Genomic DNA, 20,415 nt, shown 5'->3' on the forward strand with positions numbered 1-20,415 from the left:
GATGTCACGGGGTTTTTTTTTGCTACTGGTGATAAGTGTTATAAACAACTTGAAATTATATACCATGTGCTTTAAATAATAGAGCGTGTAAGTATTTCCTCCATGTTTTTTGAACATTATCGTCTACATTTCAATTATTCATGGGAGTTGATAAAGGAAGGACATGTGTTGTTTACTGAAGGTTGTACACAGCCACCAACAGTGCAGTGTGACCCACACCTGTTCACACCTGCATCTGTGAAGATGGCACAGAGCCGGGGAGGCAGTAGGTGCCCATAAGTGCGTGCACAATGAATAAATAAGTAGGAGACATCAGCGTCACTGTAATTAGGAAAGGAACTTTCCCTGGGGAAATTGAAATATCACCAATTAAATTTGGAGAAGGGACGGGGATGGTAATACAGTTCACTCTGGAGGTTCAAAGATGGGCTGGAAATTATTCAGCAAGACAAGAGTAGTATTACAACTAATGGCAAAATCAGCCTTTCTTCAGCTTTTATGAAGTCCCGAGAAATGCCAGAAGTTGTCTCTTTGTTCCTAGATGCAATAACCTCCTCGAATAAAAATTGTTCGTATTTTGGGATCAAACTGTTCTGAAGAGGTTGTTCATTAACCTAGTACAGCATTGCATGATGCCCTACAAGCCATCTATCTCCTTTTAATAGAAACATTCAACCTCTCCGTTTGCAAAAACAAACACAGGGTGGGGTTGGTCTCTCTCCTTACCGTTAGCGACAACGCCATGCACACAAATGTGAACTTCTTGATGTGGGCCGCGGTGACCGTGCTGTTGGTGCTAACCAGTTTATTGCTGGGGTTATTCTGGAGAGGAAGAAAAGGACACTGGTGACGGCTCTGGCTTATCCTCAGCTGACGACACATGCATCATTTCTGTTTTATGTGATGTGTCTAAAGTATAGATGTCGAGTGACAGTTTGGAAGACAGCTGTCACTTTGAGTCTCTCTCAGACAGCTGTCAGGTCTCTGGACGTGAACATTAATGAGAGGAAGGTCCAGACTGCACACCAGGCAGTGTCTCCTGAATTCACACCCTCCCTTTGGTGCCCACCTCGCCTAGTCCAGGACCTCAGCCCATGTTTCCCCTCCTGGCCACCGTGGGCATCTCCCTGAATGCCACGGCCCTGCTCTGTGACCCTTGGGCCTTCTCCTCTCCACCAAAGGGACTAGGAGCTGGACTGGGCATTCAAAGCCCTGACCCCGACTCACATCCCCGCCACGACTGCTCGGCCTGTATCCCAAAGGACACTCTTGCTCTTCCCCTCACACATGTCTCGCTTCTACGTTTCTGTGCCTTTGTTCCTCCTTCTCTCATTGGATCTTCTGATCGTCAAAAACATCCCTTTCTTCAAGGCCCATCGTCTTACTGCCTCTTTGATCTCCAAATTGCCTCTGAGCGCCCCTTCCTGTAATGCTGACCACCTGGAGCTCTCCGAAGGCAGGTTTGGCATCCTGGCCTCTTTTCAGGGGCCTGTGTCAAAGTCCCTCTGAGGTGTGGGCTCGCGGAGATAAAGGACCGTGTATCTCACCCATCACTTTAGCTCCTGCAACGTAGCACAGTCTTTCTCGAGTGGAGAAGGTGCTCAAAAGCCTTTGTTAAATTGAATTTAAGCAAATAATGCAGATGGCTCAGATGTCCTCTTCCACATCCATGAATCTAAGGCTTGCTGAGGCCATCCCAGTGCCACTGCTAAGCTGTCCATCATCCAGTCAAAATGAATGCCTGGCCCTCAACTATGAAATCCAGCAGTGAAAAATAATCCCCGCCTCGTTATGGATCCAATTAGTCCCAGAGCTGACTAATGAAGATATGTCTTCAGCACCTGACTCCCGTGTGCAGCCTATATAAGCAGAGATACTACAGGTTCCACTCGGAAAAGAACTTTTGATGTTTCCTTTACTTTGCGGTCTAAGGTAATCGCTCCAATTCCTTCCCCCTGTGGATGCCACCAGCACAAATTCTGGGTGAGCTTACAGTTTCTTATTTCCAGTCTCTAAAGCATGGCTGCTTTCCTGAATGACAGACTGCTGCCTTGGCAATGGGTGGGACACCTGTCCGTCTCCACTCACCCCAGGGGTCTGTGAGATAGGTGCCCTGGTGGGCTGAGCGAGAAGGTAGCCTCACTGGCAAGAATTAGGCCTCAAATCACACACATTGCCCGTGGTGACAATAACGTGCATACTCCGTCAGGTGCACTTTTATTTTTAAAATAGCAAATACTTCTGCAAGTATGGCCAGAATAAACTAGCACGTGTCAGGAGATTGGCATCTGTGTTTGGTGTCGTCTGCCCACTCTGCTTAGAAATACACCCCTTCGCAGATGATAACTGAACAGTAGAGAGAATTTGTACTAGTGGAAAACTCTACCAGTTCAATATTTAGCTAGAACCATCAGAAGCTATGAGAGGAATGTGAACTCTCTCATTCTGGAACCCACCAAGAGGCTAAGGATTCCAGCTGTCAGTGCAGCAGATTCTGGAAGTCCACACAGAGGCGTCTCAGATTTGGGTGAATAGACGCATTCGCATAGATGGCTGGCAGTAGCTCAGTGGAACCCTTGAGAGAATGGGTGAGGTTTCAAAAGGGTTCTGAGTAACTCCAGTCTCTGGCTAGAGGTACACTCGTTAACGGAATTTTCTCATTGTGCCTACTCTCTGTGATCATCAGTAAAACAATGTTTGTTCTTGGATGCTCCTAGCAAAACTATATAGTGTTGTATCGTTAAATTTTATGATTTCAAGGTCGTCAAAAACAATTTCAGATGAGACTTTCACGGCCAAGTGGTTCTAACACTTTCATACCTGCTCTTCTCATCAAGTTTTATTATATAGTCTTGTTCTCCAAGAGCTAGAAATTTAGCAAGAAGACTTAGGTCCATTTTGGTTTTCTAGGACTTGCTTCTTTACACGTGTTCTTTGAAATGAAAACAATGATTTCTCTCATGTGCCTGGATGAAACCCACTCAAACACAGACTGTCAGTTTTCTCCTGCTGGTGATTCATGTCTCTGAAGTCCACTCTCAAAGGCCTGTGAAGCCGGAATCAGCAAGCTGGTGCTGCCAGCGAATGTCGGCTACAGGTGGAGGGTCCCCATTAGACTGTGTGGTGGCAATCCCCAAAAGTGTTTTGAGGCGAGGTGCTCTTCATGGGGGATTACGGGTGTGGGTATAGAGGAGCTGATCTGTTGGAGTACAGGCTTCCTCCCCTCACCACCCAGGACTCTTATTGGGAAAAGATAAGATGATATTGGCGATGGTTATGAGCTAGTTCTATACAAATTCAAGGCCAAACAGTTAAACGTACAATTAAGAGTACCGTTGGCAGGCTGTGTGCTTCTTTCCTATTTTTCATTTTAAAACATGGCAGACTATCTTTTTGGGCGGGGGTGGGGGGGTCTGGTTTGCTAGTCTTTTGTTTCAGGATAAAGATCTATAAGTTCCATTAATTAATCTTTAACAAAATAGACATTTACTGAATAATCGGCAGGACTGTCCCGACTCAGCGCAAGGCTGCAGGTCCGGAGGGTTATGAGCCTCCTCTGGCTGAGTCAGCAGCCGCGGGAGGATAGCTGCTGTTAACAAAGACTTTCAGCTGGAATAAGTCTGCTGCGTCCAACCCAATGTGGACCCAGGCCTGCTGCACGGACATGTTCAGCGTGCATGTACCCTGTACACCGAAAGACGTCCATAAACTTATGACCTCAAGCACACACTACCTGTCTGTAGCTTCACATCTGCTATGAGGTCAGTGAAGTATTAGTTTAACTAAAAAACAAGCCAGACAAACAAAATCCAATGTATTAAACTTCTTTGAGAGTATATTTTCTCTTTTGACAACAAACAACGTCTCAGCAGGAATAACCTAAATGTGAATATCAGTTTGGAGAGACGTTACAGGCTCAGCAGCATGGTAACCTTCAATGGCCCGTTATTTTCTGAGGGCAATACTCCGCACTTACCTGCGACCTCCCCGACGCCCTAACCCTACAAAGGGAGGTGAGAGTGGGAACATCAGAGCGCTCCCAATCAGCGATCCCTGTCTATCAAACACCTGTTTTAAAGAGCATCGTTTCAGACACCATACCCCACAGGGTCTCACCTTGTCAAAAGCAGGGTAGACAGCACGGATTTCCGTCAACCAGCCATATGGCATGTGACCCACGGGGTACGTGGCTGTCAAGATTGCCACTGCCTGCAAGAGGAAGAGGCAGCAGTTAGCATTGGCATTTGCAGAGAGCAGCTGCAGCAGCTGCCGTGTGCCATGCGGCAGAGCAAGCTGTCTCAGGTGCAGCCACCACTGACAGATCACTCCACCCTGAGTGACAAGCACCGGTCAGCCACAGGATGTCCCAAGAGCAGGAGGGAGGGGCAGGTGCTCGCCCCACTGAGGCCCTGGGAGTGGGATGAGTGGGCTCAGGGAGAGCACCCGAGCCCAGGAGGACGCGTCTTATGTTACATGAGTTCAGTGGGAAACAGGTCCAGGTCCAGATCGCTGGCTCCAGGAGCCAAGATTTCAACCCAGGTCCAGACTCTAGAATCTGCTCTTTCTGCAGAGCCAAACCCAACCTCCTAGTCTAGCCCAATTCTGGGGTCACAAAATGTGACTTTGAGCCCTTGTGTGCTCTATGGCTGGTCTCTGCTCAGGATCCACCTCCACGGCTCTATCCTGTCCCGTACGGTGGCTGAATGGACACGTTTGTTGATGGCTTTATGTGCTCTCCTTCAGACTCAGCTCGCTTCTGAGCCACTCGGACAGGACAGCTGCATTTCGAAAGAAAACTAAATAACTATTTCTTACAGGAAGCCAAACATGTTCTTCCATGAAAATGAGTTTCTCTTCTTATGTGAATAAAAAGGAAGGAAATGAAAAAGGCTCTACATCTGCATTTTGGCAGAATTCAACTCTCTAGCCCGCTAGCAAAAGAGGAGTGCTGGTCTCATCTATTTTAATGAACGTAACAGCCACACCGGGAACACGAGGGAAGCCCCCAGGTGGGTGAAGAAACTGCTGTGGGGAGTCTTGAGGTTGGAATAGGCGAGCCTGGAGTCAAGTCTCCACTTCATCACCTACCAGCTGCGTGAAGCATGAACGCTGTCAGGCTTCCCTTTCTGTTCCTCCAGTGGAACCGTGAGGTTAACGATGCCATCAAACATGGTTTGGGGGAAGTCAATGTAATGTGCGTAAATGCTGACATATAAGCAGACGATCAATGTATGTCCCTTCTGTACCCCACATGCTGTGTCTCTATGCCATTGAGGTCAACAGAGAAATGGCTCTAATATATAAGTCGCCTTGTGTTTTTTTAAGGGGAAGATGGAATTCTAGCACGCAGGTGATGGAGGTCACAGACTTGTTACTGGGCAACTGAAACCGCAGTATTTAAGTCAGAAAGCTGCTGTGGCCCAGAAGCCACCCAAGATGACATTCATGATTCAAAAAAAACAAAATCCAGAACAAATTGAGGCAAGAGAAAGCATTCTGCTTGTGATTTATGTGCTTCTCTTTCCAAGCCAACATGAGCTGCTTCCCAGGACATGGAAACTGGCAGGAGAGCCTGGGCTGGAGACGAGCTGACAGCGCAGGCATGGGCAGGGTGTAAACAGGAGGCCCTCATGAGCAGCCACCAGCCTTCCCGGAGGATCAGCAGTTCCAGAGACGAAATTAGTTCTCCAGAGAGGGCAGCGGAGGAGGAAACACATGATTTGTTCATACCCTACTTGAAAGATGGAAAACATGATTCAACTCTTTCTTTGGAGTAGCTGCCAGTTACCAGGTAAATTTCCTGAGCTGGGAGTGAATAAATCACGGAGCTCCTCACTCGGAGGAGGGCAGATGGCCAGAGAGCACATACAACCACGATGGGTTGGGTGGTACGCGCAGGAGGGCAGAGCAGCACAGGGGAGCGCAGGTGGGTCAGAGAGGACACTTCAGCCCTTCACATGCTGGGTGTTGTCACTTCCGCTGCTGCTACCTGGCCTAATCCATCGTCTTCTGAAACTACAGTGAAGAGGCATCACGCCAACGCCATGGAACCGTGCGAAGGCCACTGTGCCCAAGTAAAAAAATCTGGATTCTAACACCAGCCCAGCATCTTGCTAGTTCTGTGCCTTTACCGGGGTGCCCTTGCCTTGGTTTCCTTATATGGTCACTGAGAAGACAAGTAAGATGTTTTCTTCCTTACTCATAAAGATATAAAACTGCATGATTATAAGTCACTGAATGAGATCCTCATGGCATCCTAGTGTGAACACGTCACAGAATTTAATGCCATAGAATTACTTAAACTCTCAAGATGAACTGGAAACAAATCTGTCCTCCACCTCCCCTGCCCCCGTTCTTCACAAGGTGACCACGTCCCCAGGGATGGCCCTACCTCCGTAGCCGCAGAACTGCCTCCAAGGTCCCGGGAAACGAAAAGGTTGACAATAGGCCTGCTGATTCTCTGTGTAGCCAAGATGAGAGCCAAAGGCCACCAGAAGCTCAGCATTTTTCTTATGGTCGCATCTCCCTGTATCAAGAAATGGAGAATAAGGTTCACTACGCTCTGGAAATAGAACAGGAAAAACAGCTCAGAGTCAAAGCCTTTGCTTTTGATGTCAATCATGAGTCCATGCGTTATACGTAAAAATAATATAAGGAAAAGCCTCTGTAGACAAGCCAAGTTGAATTAAAATAAAATGTACAGTTAAAATAAAATTAACTCAGGCAGTTGGCAAGCTACTGTGAAATCAAAACACACATTCAGCCTTGACAGATCCAAAACCACTCTTTTCCAAACAGGGCAACTCTAACCCAAGCAGAACCCAACTCCATGGCTTGAGAAACAGGTTGGAAATTAGTTTTTGTTTAAATCATCAAGGTGACTGGCTAGAAGCCATGTCAGTAAGAGGTAACTCTTAAAGTAAAAAATTATTAGAATTTATTTTGGAATCAGCTCACAAATGTGCCTAATTATTTGGGCACTATGTAAATATACTATAGGTGTTTTTTTCTTTTTTTCCCCTAAGGAGGTTCTTATTCTCAAAGCTGTAACAATGTTTCACAAGCATAATCAAAATAAAAGCATGGTAAAAAAAAAAAAAAGCGATCTATTAAGAATTCTACTGCAAAGACATGTGCTATCTTTAAAGCCCGGCTTTCACTATTTAACTTTGGTTTTGATTCTTCATGAGGGTAAAAGTTACATCATGGAACCATCCAGCCCCTTTGTTTCCCTTTGCTGGTGGCTGCATGTTAAAAGGTGGATTGTTACCATGAAGGCCGACTTGATGTGGTTTGTTCTTGGGCCGGAAATAACTGGATCGGGTTTTATTGGTGGCCTGACCCTGGATCCAGGTAAGTGGGCGATACCATTATTGTCCGACATGATGGAAGTAATGTGGTCGGAGGTGGGCTCAGCAGGTAGCGTGTGGGATTTGTTCAGTGCTATATTTTCTCATGCATACCTGCCTTATAGCTACTCGGAGACGCAAACAAAACTAAATGATGTTTACTACCTAAGGGATGAAAAGATCAGCATACATATCAATCAGACACTGTTTATACTTTGGTGAAAAGGATTCTTGGGTCCTTTGTGTAAGATTGAATCTGGCTTGTATCTTGTTCAACTCGTGAGGCCCAGGCCAAGCTCCGAGTGCAGGAAGGAGGTGTCTTAGCCCATAACTACCTTCCTTCTTTCTGCTTTGGTGGCTCTTGTGTTCTCACTGAATCTATGTGCTGTCTTGGGTTCATGTCTGTTACTTCTGGGTTGGTCTTATTTGCCAAATGGGATGTAAAGCTGCTCAAGGGTAGAGGCCATATTTAAAGTTTTTCTGCGTCGCCCTATGGTCCCTCAATGCTCTGTTCATTCCACAGAAGGTACCTGAATGAGCGATTGTGTTTGGCCAGTACAAAAAGTAGGAACAAATCCTGGATCCCTGCTGTAAATTAAAAACAATCTAGTGTGAGTTCAAAGGTACTATGGGCCCTAAAATCTTTGTTGACTACAGAATGACTTACTTTTTAAGGAGGAAGAAGCACCATAATAAATGTGTATCTACTTCTGGGCCTCAGATTGTGTCTGAATCTCCTCACACGGAGGGAAGGGGCTGGCCAGTGGCCACTAAGGTCGCTTTTGTCTCCAGAGTTCATTAGTCTTCCACCTGTCTGTCCCTGGGGCCACTCCTAGCTCCTGGCATCTTAGAGCATGTGCGTATGACCCTGATTTCTCACTTCCTCCAGGGGTGGGTTAAAGCTTTATTCCACGCGACTGCACGGAGGGCTTCGGCGCGTGCTAAGAACGTACCCCCAGCTCCGGCCCGCTCCTGTCGGGGATGATGTCGTGGATGTTCCTGTAGTAGCCCAGGCACAGGGTGGCACAGCGCACAAGGGCGCCCATGTACAGGGAAAGAATCGGGATGAGCAGGGGCTCTCTGCACTCCAGGTGACTGTGAAGCAAGATGGCGACAAAAACAACCTGAGAGATGGGAGACAAGAACAAGTCAGAGGGGACGGGAGACAACCAACAGAAGCACAGCCCGATCTCTCGCACCCAGATTGGGCTGATCTCTGAGCAAAACCCTCTACACTGACAAGAAAGAGAACAGGAATTGAGCTACGGCTCAGTGCCGCTGTCACAGCATTCAGGGTCAGACATTTGGGAGTCACAGGGAGAGCACGCGATGATTTTGCTATATTCACCACTCAGAGTCTTTTAAGGCAATTGCACATCTGGTTTAGGTTATCGCTAAGAAATATCTAGAAACGTTGGCTCCCCAGACCCTAAAAGATGCAGTCAAGCTTTTCTTTCTCGAGGCTGGATACTGAGGTGTACATATAATCCACATGTGAGGACCTAAGTTATCTTACACACACGCACGCGCACACACACACACACACATGCACGCACACACACATACCCAGTGGTGATCAATGACGGTATACAGAAAAACAGACATTAGCATTTATAAGATGGAATTCACTAAAAATGCAGCAAAAGCACCACTATTATTATAAAACAAGCTAAATTAAAATAAAAAATGCTAACTTATAAAAGTAGAAGAGGTGAAAACATAGAGTCACGATGGATGGAAATAACGTCTCTAAAGCAAATGTAACAACGCATTTCACCTCCCGTCCTGCAGAAACCCAACCAGCAACCCAGCCTCCGTCCAGAGTCTTCCTGGGACCCACTCAGAAGACCACAGAGGTGTCCTGAGTGCAAAAGCAGCGGAATGGGCGAGGGGGCATTTTCCTCAGTGACATCAACTTTAGTAGCCAAATATCCATGGAATGAAAGGCATGTAAAATACACGACCACTGAGTGACCCTGTCCAAAAGACCATACCCTGATCACTGCATTGTCAAGAAATCAGGGATGGCAGGAAGGTAAAAAAGCAGCTGGGGACTAAGCAGGATTCATTGCCTGAGTTTACTCGTTGCCAGAAGGGACACAGAAAAGCAGTGTGACCCAGAAAAACTCTTCTGAACAAAAGTGTCAGATACTAGAGGTGGTTTGCTTATAGCGTAGGCTGACACGTGTGCCCGGGCTCTCATTCTCAAGCCCTGTAAATGAGACAGACCTGCCACCGATGCCCGTGGGGGAGTGCAGGACAGAGGTATTGCTTGGCTGCGTGGACACACCAGGCTGCCTGCAGCATGGACAGTGTGAACGAACACAAGTTGGGGGCAGGGCGCACACCCACCCACACTCACAGAGGATACAGCGATGGAAGGAGAGATGCCGCTGCTGCTCCCAGCGGAACAACAGCCGTGTTAAATGAAGGATGTGGACACCAGCTCAGGGAAGCCTTGTGAAGGATCCACTGGGTTTGGAACACAAGACTGAGAGTTTTGTGATGGGGCGAAGATGCCCCCTTCTTTCTCTAATGAATTAGAGGCCTCTAAGCTGTCCTAACAGGCAGACTCAGGCCAGTACATCTGCAGCAAGCTTGACATCTGACATATGCAAACCCACAGTGTCAACTGAGATGACCGTGTTTAGAGACTGAAAACATGTTGTATGACAAATGAACACATGAAGACCAACCCCCTCCTCTGCCAAGTCCAGGGAGCCTCCCGGGGTTGTCAGGACGCCATGTGCGACCAAGGAGGAGGATCCGAACATGAAAGAGGAGGGAGGTGGGGCAAAAAAGGAGGCGGTGTGGAGACGACCAAAAAATGGCCTGAGGAGCACAGCTGGCCATATAATGGGACAGCGTGGCCTGTGGCGCTCCCAAGGCCCAAATGAAGTGTCTTTAAGAGCTTGGTGCCAGGTGGCTCAACACTTATTGTAGAACTTACATCTTGGATTGCATCGTTTATCAATTTAAAATAACCCTGGGTCTTTGCATTTCAACCCAGAATTACGATTTTTGAATCTGACAAAGCCATCAAAAAAATGTCGGATTACTTTCCGAGGGAAACATCCAGTCTCAGTGCTGAGGATTTTCCCAGTGAGAGCCTGTTCCTGCTGGCCCCTCACCAGGTGCTGGGGATGCCACGATAGATGACACAGTCCCAGACTCTGTCATCTTGAAGCTGACAGTGATGCCAGCAAAGTCCAATGACAAACTGTGACAAGGCATGTGGAGGAAAGAGGATGGCGACTGTGAGAGCCCAGGCTGTGGAATGAGGGAGCGTGTCCCACGTGGAGCGAGTCATTTCGATACCCTGTCTAAAGCTCACCGGAGAAAGCTTGGCTACAGATATTTATTTGGGGATCAAAAATCACGTTATAGACGGTATAAACCTAGGGTATGAAGTAAATCCTTCATGAATAGAAGAAGTCAGTCTAACCTCCTCCTCTATGAAGAAATCATTCTCCCAAATCCATGATTGTCAGAATTCTGTCTAATTTACAGATGCTAGGAATTAAATCTAATTTTCTGCTGAAATTTTTCATGCGGTAGCTTTGGTGGAAGAAGAAAGAAAAGAGAATGGAAAACCAGGGCTGGAGCCAGCCCCCAGGGAACTGGACTCCACCGGCAGTGCAGTGAACTTCTCAGACAGTGCCTGACTTCCTGGTTCTTTCTAAATGTGGGGAAACGACGCGTGAATGGCAGCCTTGCGTGGCAACCACACGAGAAACAACATTTAAGACTCATTCCTAAGAGCTCTCTCTAGAACCGAGTGACAGGCCATGGACTGTTGGGCCACACAGAGGGCCAAGTGCACAGTGACCCTATGACTACCCCACAAGGTACTAGCTGTGACTTTATAGTCATTTCACAGGCAACCTCTTCAAAAAGAAAGGTCAAAATCTTTGATACCACATTTAATTTCCGAAAACCCTCATTCTAGCAAGAGTAGACAGACTTGTGTTACAAGAGTACAGACATTTCCTGACATCCACATTTGACGTGAGTCATGTAGGAACACGCCACAGAGTGCGTGAAGGTCCAGGAGGCATTGGTGGGTTCTGTCACGCACCGGAAAGGGGCTCCGAGCACTCTGACCGACGCACAGACCGCATTTACCTGAGCTATGACATCCGAGATGGAGGCGCAGCCCACCAGGAAGCTGTACTTGTGCTTTAAGAGAATGCCAGCATGGGTCCATGCCTGCCGGAAGGAAAAGAATTTCGCATGAGATACAGCTGCAGGACTGCATTATTTCTGGTCGTTGTGACTTACTGGGCCTTCCTGAAATACACGTTATACCCCCCAAAGCCTTTGCAGCAGGCACAGACAGGTTTGATAAATCTTTGGTTGATAAAATGACTGTAATTTGGCCAGGTGGCTAGATCAACATTAGATTTTTCCGTGGCATCAAGTGACTGCACAGTATTTATTGCATAGCAGTCAGTGCAGACTGGTGGCCCAGGTAGGTTCAGCCTGGCAGGAAAACTGGGTGAAAACCAAGAGTGGAGGAAACGGGTCTCTCTCAGAGCAGTCGGGAGTCACAAAGCCAGCATTCTCTGTGGACGAAGCATGTTATAATGAGGGCCCTAATTTGGTTCTGAGTCACTCCCCTCATTATAGGTTCTCACTGACTGATTAGGGTTCCACTGTTTCCTTCTCTTCAAGTTTGGGCAGGATCTGATCTGACACTTTGTGCCTTTCAGGGAAATTAAGACGAAGGTCCTTTAAGAGGAGAAGATGATGAAAAGCCCAGGGGACGGCAGGTTTAGAGAAGGTTTGATGTTCACGATAGGATCTGCTTAAGGACCATCCTAACCTGTAAAGGCCAATCTGAACTGACCCAGAAATAACATTACATCTGAGACAAACAGGTCTGTGTCAAGACTTTACATAGCAGCTGCGACATCTCCTTCCTTCCTTGGCTTACAGGTCCCAAGGTGCCAAATGTAAAACAGAAATGCAAACTGTAGATAACATTTGCAAATAGCAATTTCTGGGCTATCTTTGTTGACCAAAAGCCACCTGGATAAGCTTTGTGGTTTTCAAATATTATCTCTCCAACCAATATAACAGGGCATGCTGCAGGTGAATTGGAGTGTGTGTGTGTGTGTGTGTGTGTGTGTGTGTGTGTGTGTGTGTAGATGACCTGCTCCTTGTAAATGTTCATTATTTTGTTTTTCTATTAGCAGTCTCTTACTTGTGGGGTCTTTGGGGGAACTGGTAGATGAAATGTGGAAGAAAAGGGTGCTCATCACACATGTTCTGGTGTTATGCTGAGTTTTAGAAACTCTCTCATGGCAAATAAATACAGCTGAGGGGACATGGAATACAAGGCACTTGAGAGTCTGGGATTCACTACTAATAGTTCACAATCCCCTGAATTCACTGCATGATGGTAATTCTTGTGTGTTGCCAATACAGACAGGTGGGCTGGCTCTAGAGCAATACCATGGACTCTGCCTAGTAGGCAGGTAGGCTTTTCCTCTCCTAGGACGTGAAAAACGTTACTCCATTCAGTTCTCTAACTGATTTGAAAGCACTGTGGTGCCATTCGTAAGCCAGCGTGGACACCTCGGGGAGTCTGGTTCTGTGGACTCCAACCCTTTTGCCTTTCTCTTTTCTGGGTGTGTGTCAACTACCAGAGTGATTACACCTGGCGATAAGAAAAAAAGACAATCCAGGTATAAGTGTTCTGATGGCCAGATTCTCTGCCTAAAGTGATGTCACCACACTTGGGAATCAGAACCTTGGTATCAAAGCTGAGTTTAATATTTAAGGCGACCCTGCAAACGGGTTGGGTAGCTGTCAGAGAGCCCCTGAGAACATGTCAATAATCTAACTACAGGCAAACTAAGGCTTCTGATAACGTTTGAGAAGGTGGGCCACGCGTCCTTTCACTTTGCCTCATTCCTCCGTGGATTTGGGGTTGCTGCCTCACCTCAATATGGACGCCCACTTACCTCACGTGTCTACTGTATACAGAACTTGAGGGAGGAGTGATAAAAAACTGCAGACTCACATATTTTTAAGTCTCCTTCCTTCCAAGGATAATTTAAAATGAAGCCCAAAGAAAGGACTTATTTACCAGCCTTGGACATGACTGGAAATACTTGTTTTGGTAAGTCTTCTGTGTCCATAACACAGATGAATAGAAAAAAAAAATAGCGTTCTCTGAGAACTCTTTGGTATCAAAGAATTTAATCTGTGGAAGTGAGCTGCCCTTAGCTAATAACCAGGTAAAGCTGGTTATTAAAGCAATGAAATCCTATCAGTATATTCAAAAGATTCTTAGTCTAAAAAGCTTTGAGTGTTTATACCACCCAAGTGGCAAGTTGAGCAGAAAGCTATCCTGATCCCTTGATCCTGAATATATCAGAAAAGAACTTCACATTTAAATCAATTTTTTTTCTAATAGGCTCTCTTGCTGCCTGCCAGAACTTATAGCAAATATAGACAATTCTCATAAAATAAACTGACAAGTTGGATTGGTTAAAAGTCAATGGTCAATTGGAACCCTTCTGACTGCTGGATGTGAAATGGTGAAGCCATTATGGAAATCAGTATAGTGGTTTCTCAAAAAATTAAAAAGAGAATTACTACATGACCCAGCAATTCCACTTCTGGGTATGTGCCCAAAAGAATTAAAACAGAATTCAAAGAGATAGTTGTATACCCAATAGTTGGCAGCAATATTACAATAGCCAAAAGGTGGAACCCAAATGTCCACTGCTGGAAGAATGGAGAAACAAAATGTGATATATACATGCAATGGAATATTATTCAGACTTAAAAAGGAAGGACATTTTGACACATACTACAACATGGATGAGCCGTGAAGACATTATACGAAGTGAAATAAGGCGGTCACAAAAAGACACATACTGCTATGATTCCACTCATAGTAAGTACCTTGAGTAGTTAAATTCAGAGACAGAAAGGAGAAGGGTGGTTGCCAGGGGCTGGGGGTAGGAGGGAGGGAGTTAGTGTGAATGAGGACCGAGTTGCAGTTTCACAAGATGAAAAGAGTTCTCTGAAGATTCTCAATAATGTGAATGTACTTCACGCCATTGAACTAAAAAATGGTTAAGATGGTAACATTTATGTTACGCATATTTTAACACAATGAAACCAAAAGCCAGCAGTCCTCTCTACTCACCATTGCATCCATGAAAGGGAAGGCAGCAAGATACAGGAAGGCCCTTCTCGTTTTGCTCCCCACTGACTCATCCACATGGTGTAGTTTGTTGATAATGTAGTAGCCTAAGTCACTATAAGCTGTAAAGATCAAAAAACATACATGGTGACATTTAGAAAAAGTCATCTCTATGCTTTTTCCCTCAAAAATTTGAAAACAATTTTAAACATAATATTTGTGGGGTTTTTTGTAGAAAACTAAGAAAATTTAGATGAGTCAAAAGAAGAAAATCATCTACAATCTCACCCCTCTACCCAGAGGCGGGGTCATGGTGAACACTCTGGGCTCTAATCGCCCAGTTCTTTTATGGGGGTGTGTGGGTGGGGGGGTATGCATGTGTGTTTTAACAGAAAAATAGGATCATACTGTATAGATGAGGTCTGACAGTGAAGTTGGCGAACTTTGTTAAAATGATGATGCTAACCTTTTTTTGATATCAGAAGGATTATTCATTATGAATTTGTACCAACTGTTTGTCCAAACAGTTAACCAAGTTTACTATTTGGAAGTGCTGAAAAGGCTGCGTGAAAAAGACGAAAATGGCCTGAACTTTTCACTAACAATTCATGGCTCTTGCATCACGACAATGCACCAGCTCACACACACAGCACTGTCTGTGAGGGTATTTTTAGCTAGTAAACAAATAACTGTATTGGAACACCCTCCCTACTCACCTCATCTGGCCCCCAATGACTTCTTTCTTTACCCAAAGAGAAGGGAAATATTGAAAGGAAGACATTTTGATGACATTTAGGACATCAAAGATAATACGACGACAGCTCTGATGGCCATTCCAGAAAAAGAGTTCCAAAATTGCTTTGAAGGGTGCACATAGGCGCTGGCATCAGTGCATAGCTTTCCAAGGGGAGTACTTCGAAGGTGACCGTAGTGATATTCAGCAAAGAGGTGTGTAACACTTTTCAGGATGAGTTCGCGAACTTGTCAGACCTCATATACTCTTTTGTAAACTATGAAACCTTTCCATGACCTGCTTCTACATTTTAATGGTTGCACTAGATTTCTTTTTGTAGGTTCACTTAGTATCACTTTAATGTCCTATTATTGTACATTTAGGTGGCTTCCATTATTTTGGTATTCTAAAAGAAGTCTTGATGGATAGCTTTGAAGCTAAATGCTTCCACATATTTTTAATTATTTACTAAGAGAAAATTCCTAGATGTTACCATGCCTTTTCAGTAAAAAGTTTAAAGGTAGCTTTTTACCACTTGCCATTCTTTTTGTTTCATTTTTGGGGTAGAGGGTGGCAACTCTGGGTATAGCCCTACCCTTTGGAAAAAGGATCTCTCTGAAGTGCTTTTGAAGTCCCTCCTACATCAGGATTTGTGATCAGAGTGTGACTAGAACCTAGTGGGCACTTAACCAGTATGAGCTGAATGGATGCCTAGGTGCCAAACAGATGTAAAGAAAGAAAGAGATCGGACTTCCTAATGTATTAGCAAGGCATTCTGACAGATATTAGCAGAGATGAAATAAAATACTAAGTTTTTTCTACCTCATTAATCCATATTTAGACTGTACAGGAAAATAACCTCTATGTGTTTTTTTTTATTACATTTTACATAGTACTTGAATTAGCAGTGTTCCTGCTGCTTTCCTTCTTTTATCAATATGAATGTAAATGTACTTGACAACTGTAGAAGCTGCTTTGAAATCAGAGAGGAGATAGAATGCAGTGAGAGTCTCTCTTTATGACCAATCATAAGAATCCCTCCCCCCATTTCAAAGCTTGGGGCACGACTTATTACCACTTTAACTGGTAAAAAGAAATGACCATCCGTCCTCTGTCAGGATTAGTCTTGAACTATGGGAGGTCCTTGGCATGATATCAAGGATGTTTAAACGCACAGATGGGAATCCCACTGGGGGCAGAGGTGCAAGAAAGTGATTTCAAGGGGAAGGAGGCAGGAAGGGCTAAGGTGTGCAGAGAACAAAGGGAATGGGAGAGGCAAATGCAGGAAGAGAGGGCCAAGCCCTCCAACGAGGGGCAGAGGGAAAACAATAAGGTGAGCTGCCAGGTAAGCAGAGGTGTCAGGTGTGGAGTGAAGTGGGGCCAGCAGGATCATTGAGGCACCAAGAAGATACATCAGGAGGGAGGGTGTCACCCGACAGAAAGTAGAAAGACCTGGGGAGGTGGGATTAGTTATGGCAATGACCAAGGAAGAAAGGAGGCAGCTGTGACGTTCCTAGTTGGATCAGAAGGCACACAGGTGAAAGTGAAGTAGAGAAGGCTCCACCTGAGGCATTCAGACCTGAGATAAGCTGACAGAATCTGAAAGCCAGAACGAAGATGTTACTTTCTCCTACAAATGGTCTACTTTCGGTGCTAAACCTTGGAAATTTTGTTTTAAAGTTTATTGCTGCTGCTGTTTATTTGTGCATCTGTTTTCACTCAGTCAGGAAATGTTCACCGTGCTGGGACTTGCAAGGAGACAATCGCGATCCTGCCCACACGAGCGCCGGACGCTGGCAGAGGCTGCCGACCATGGTAACAGCAGCCTTGCTGGGCGAGCAGAGCAGTGCAATGCCATGCGCAAGAGCACAGGGCCGGCTATGAATAGCTCATGAGCTAATGTTCCCTGGTAAAGGTTAGAGTTGATATAAGATGCCAGCTGAGTGGACTTGACTGTATCACCAAAGCTGGGGTCCACAAAACTGGTGAAAGGCTGAACTCAAGAGGGTTGAACTGGGTCTCCTCAAAATTCCTACGTAGAATTCTAGTCTCCAGCCCTCAGAATGTGACCTGATTTGGCAACAGGGTCATTTCAGAGGTGATTAGGTATGGTGAGGTCACACTGGAGTAGAGTGGGCTCCCAATCCATTATGACTGCTGTCCTTCAAGTTTGGATGGAGATAAATGTGCACAGGGTAATGCCACGGGAACCTGAAGGCAGCGAGCGAGGTGATACATGCACAAATCAAGATGCCAGCAAAACACCTGAAGCTGGGGGAGAGGCCTGGGACATTCTCCCTCATGGGACATTCTCCCTCATGGCCTGAGAAGGTACCAGCCCTGCTGACACCTTGATCTTCCAGCCGCCAGAACTGAGACAACAAATGTCTGTAGTCTGAGCTCCCCAGTCTGCGATAGTTTGTTAGGAGAGCCCTAGCAAACTCATATAGGAGGCTTCTGAGAAAGAGAGAGAGAGAAGTATTTTCCCATGAGGCTCCGGGACAGCGGCAAGAAAGATAGGACATGTGAGTTTGAGCCGTTCAGAGCAGGGCACACAGTTTGCTTACGTGGCCGGGGAGGGCAGAGGTCAATATAAATAAGCTTTTCTATACTCTATAAATATACCTACATATGTCAGAATGTTTTCACTAAAGTATCAGGATCAGTGCTTTTCGGCAGAGTAATGAAGGGTAAACTTCTAATGTTTAACAGGGTCCGAAGGACTGACTAATGTGTGATGAGCCCAGCCCAGCTTTCTGACTCTGCCAGGATGTGTCCCTGGCCCTGTTTTTTTCAGCCTGCAGCTCATGCTGGGCTCTTTTGGGGTCCCCATGTTCCCGGGTACTGGGAGCCCAAGGCTGCCTTTGCTTCTCTTTCCTTCTTTTCCTCTTTCAGATACCAGAAAAATTCAGAGGCCGAGGAAAGCTTTTTCTCCCAATTTTTTCCCCCTTCCTTCCTTCTACTCCTCCCCTACAGGGCAGAAGAAGAGTCTGATTATAACTACAAAGATTGTTTCTACCCTGTGAGCTGGGAAAATAAAATCCCAACATCTGGTATTCACCCTGTCTCCCTTCCCTCCCATCCTGTGCCCTCCAGCTCTTTCTAGCAGGAGCTGTTGGCTGGGGGTAATTTGTTTAAAGTGCTTTGCATAGAGTCCATAATTACCAGTCTAGCTGCCTTAATAACATTTAGTAACCTTCAACTTCTATAAACTGCCTTACCAAGATTGTTCTGAAAAAGCTCGTATTCCTTATGAAGGGCAGAACATGAAAAAGAAAAATTAAACAAGGTTTTTGACTAGATGTAAAATAGCTGTCCTACGTGGCTGCATTAAGAGGCTGATGACTTGACCTATTTGCAGGTCTACAGCTCTGACCCCACCCAAACAAGAAGGAACCGAAGAGCCATTCAAATCCCTTGTTCCTCTGACCTCAGGCCTCCAGGGTGAGGGACCCTTTCCAGAACTAGGGGTTCTCAAGCTTGTTCATCCAGTAGTCATTAGCACGTGTCACAAAATGCCATGAAATGCTAACACTAACGAAAACAAGTCTATATGCCTGTATTTTCCCATGGGAATCCAGGAGAAAGCCTTCCTCCCATTTTAATAACAGGATAATACATGTACTTCCAAGAGGCAAGTGTAAGAACCCTTAGTCTAATTGAAATTCCCCAGTTCCCCTGCTTAACAGTCTCACTATTGATTGGCCCACTCTGTTCAGTTTATTAGGCTTTTCACTGGGACGGGTAACTTCACCTGTGTTTCTAATGTATCATTTCCGAAGTGTGTGTGTTTGTATGGCTGATATTTAAATCACTTCAGTAAAAATGACTGAATGACTTATACAGGCCAGGTATTGTGCCAACTAACCCAGCACAGGTGAGGAGGCTGATTACCTGTGCGAGGGCTGGGTCACAGACATATGAGATGTTCACCTATAAGCCGCACTGTGCAACATTCATCTGGAGGGTACGGGGACGGGAGGTACAAACATTGCCCAGGATTGGGAGAGAGATCATAAACCCAGGCACCAAGAAAAGTAAATGTGAAATCTTAACACCAGGACACAAGTTCTATCTCACTGGTATCAAGATCTGGTAGAGCAGGGTTTGTAATGATTTATTGTGTAATACCTCCTTTTCTCCAGAAAGCACGCCTTCGTCATGTGTGAATTCCCACGAGCTAGCCCAGTGTTTGCCACATAGAAGGTGTTCAGTGTATGTTGACTGAACAATGGGTACAGTGATGCCCCCAATTCTTTTTCCTTACATCCCCACTCTGCACTGGGATTTTGTAGCTCCTCCTGTCAAAATGTGGGGTCTAATTCCCTACACCTTAGGAACGTGGGCTGGCCTGTGATTTGTCTCGGCCAGGAGTGTGCCGTGGCAGTGATGGCGTGCCACTTCTGATTCTGGTCCCGTTCCTCTCATTGGGAGTACAGCCACAGCCATGAGACTCCACAAGTTCAGGTGACACCAGTGGAGGATGAGAGACTATGAGGAAGAGAGAGCCCCACTGACCCAGCAGACACCACCTAGAGCAGCCTAGAGTCAGCTGAGCCCCGCCCCTCCCCCAGGGAGCCCACCAAGATCAGCAGAGCCTCCTCCTGACTGTCAGGTGACCACAGAGGCATGAGCACAGCCTCTTCCAAAAGAACCGCCCGGCGGCCCACGGTCTGGTGAGCAAGAATAAATGCTTGTGTTTTGAGTCACTGAGTCTAGGGGTGGTTTGTTACATAGCGATAAATTGTGAGATGATGTTGAAACTGCATGTTCATTCCTAGGACCCTTGTTAGTTTAAACTACATCAAATTGTATGAATTCACCCTTTGCGGGCTGCTTTATAATCCATGAATAATGGAAAAGTTTGTTGACAAGGGAAGACTGACAAACAGAACCACTCTAAAAATTACTTCAGTTGCAAAAGTGTTGTTCCTCTGAGCTCTGCTGACTGCCCAGGCTGCTTTGGAACACGAAAGAAGCCTTACAGGTCACTGTTGGGAATAAACATGTAAAGAAATTAAAGAAAAAAATCCACAGCAGTGGTTTGTACATCTATATGAATTAGGGGGTCAGGACATACTAATTTCAAGTGGTGAAATTAACTTGCACCCAAATAAAATCAAATGCAAGGTCAGCAAGTTTCCCTCTTTTATAGACTGAGAGAGACAACA

The 20,415-nt window shown here is 45.7% G+C and overlaps 1 protein-coding gene across 1 annotated transcript in view; it reads right to left on the reverse strand.

Moving 5' to 3' along the window:
• ANKH (ANKH inorganic pyrophosphate transport regulator) overlaps window positions 1-20,415 on the reverse strand; it is a 123,985-nt gene that overhangs the window by 23,423 nt on the left and 80,147 nt on the right. Inside the window, exons 3-8 of the mRNA XM_033110134.1 lie at window positions 14,515-14,633; window positions 11,475-11,558; window positions 8,303-8,473; window positions 6,392-6,526; window positions 4,117-4,209; window positions 727-822 (exon numbers count right to left, since the gene is read on the reverse strand). Of these exons, the coding sequence (XP_032966025.1) occupies window positions 727-822; window positions 4,117-4,209; window positions 6,392-6,526; window positions 8,303-8,473; window positions 11,475-11,558; window positions 14,515-14,633 (698 nt within the window). The remainder of the gene's footprint in view (window positions 1-726; window positions 823-4,116; window positions 4,210-6,391; window positions 6,527-8,302; window positions 8,474-11,474; window positions 11,559-14,514; window positions 14,634-20,415) is intronic.

Source organism: Rhinolophus ferrumequinum, chromosome 7, assembly GCF_004115265.2.
Source record: "Rhinolophus ferrumequinum isolate MPI-CBG mRhiFer1 chromosome 7, mRhiFer1_v1.p, whole genome shotgun sequence".
Classification (NCBI taxonomy): domain Eukaryota; kingdom Metazoa; phylum Chordata; class Mammalia; order Chiroptera; family Rhinolophidae; genus Rhinolophus; species Rhinolophus ferrumequinum.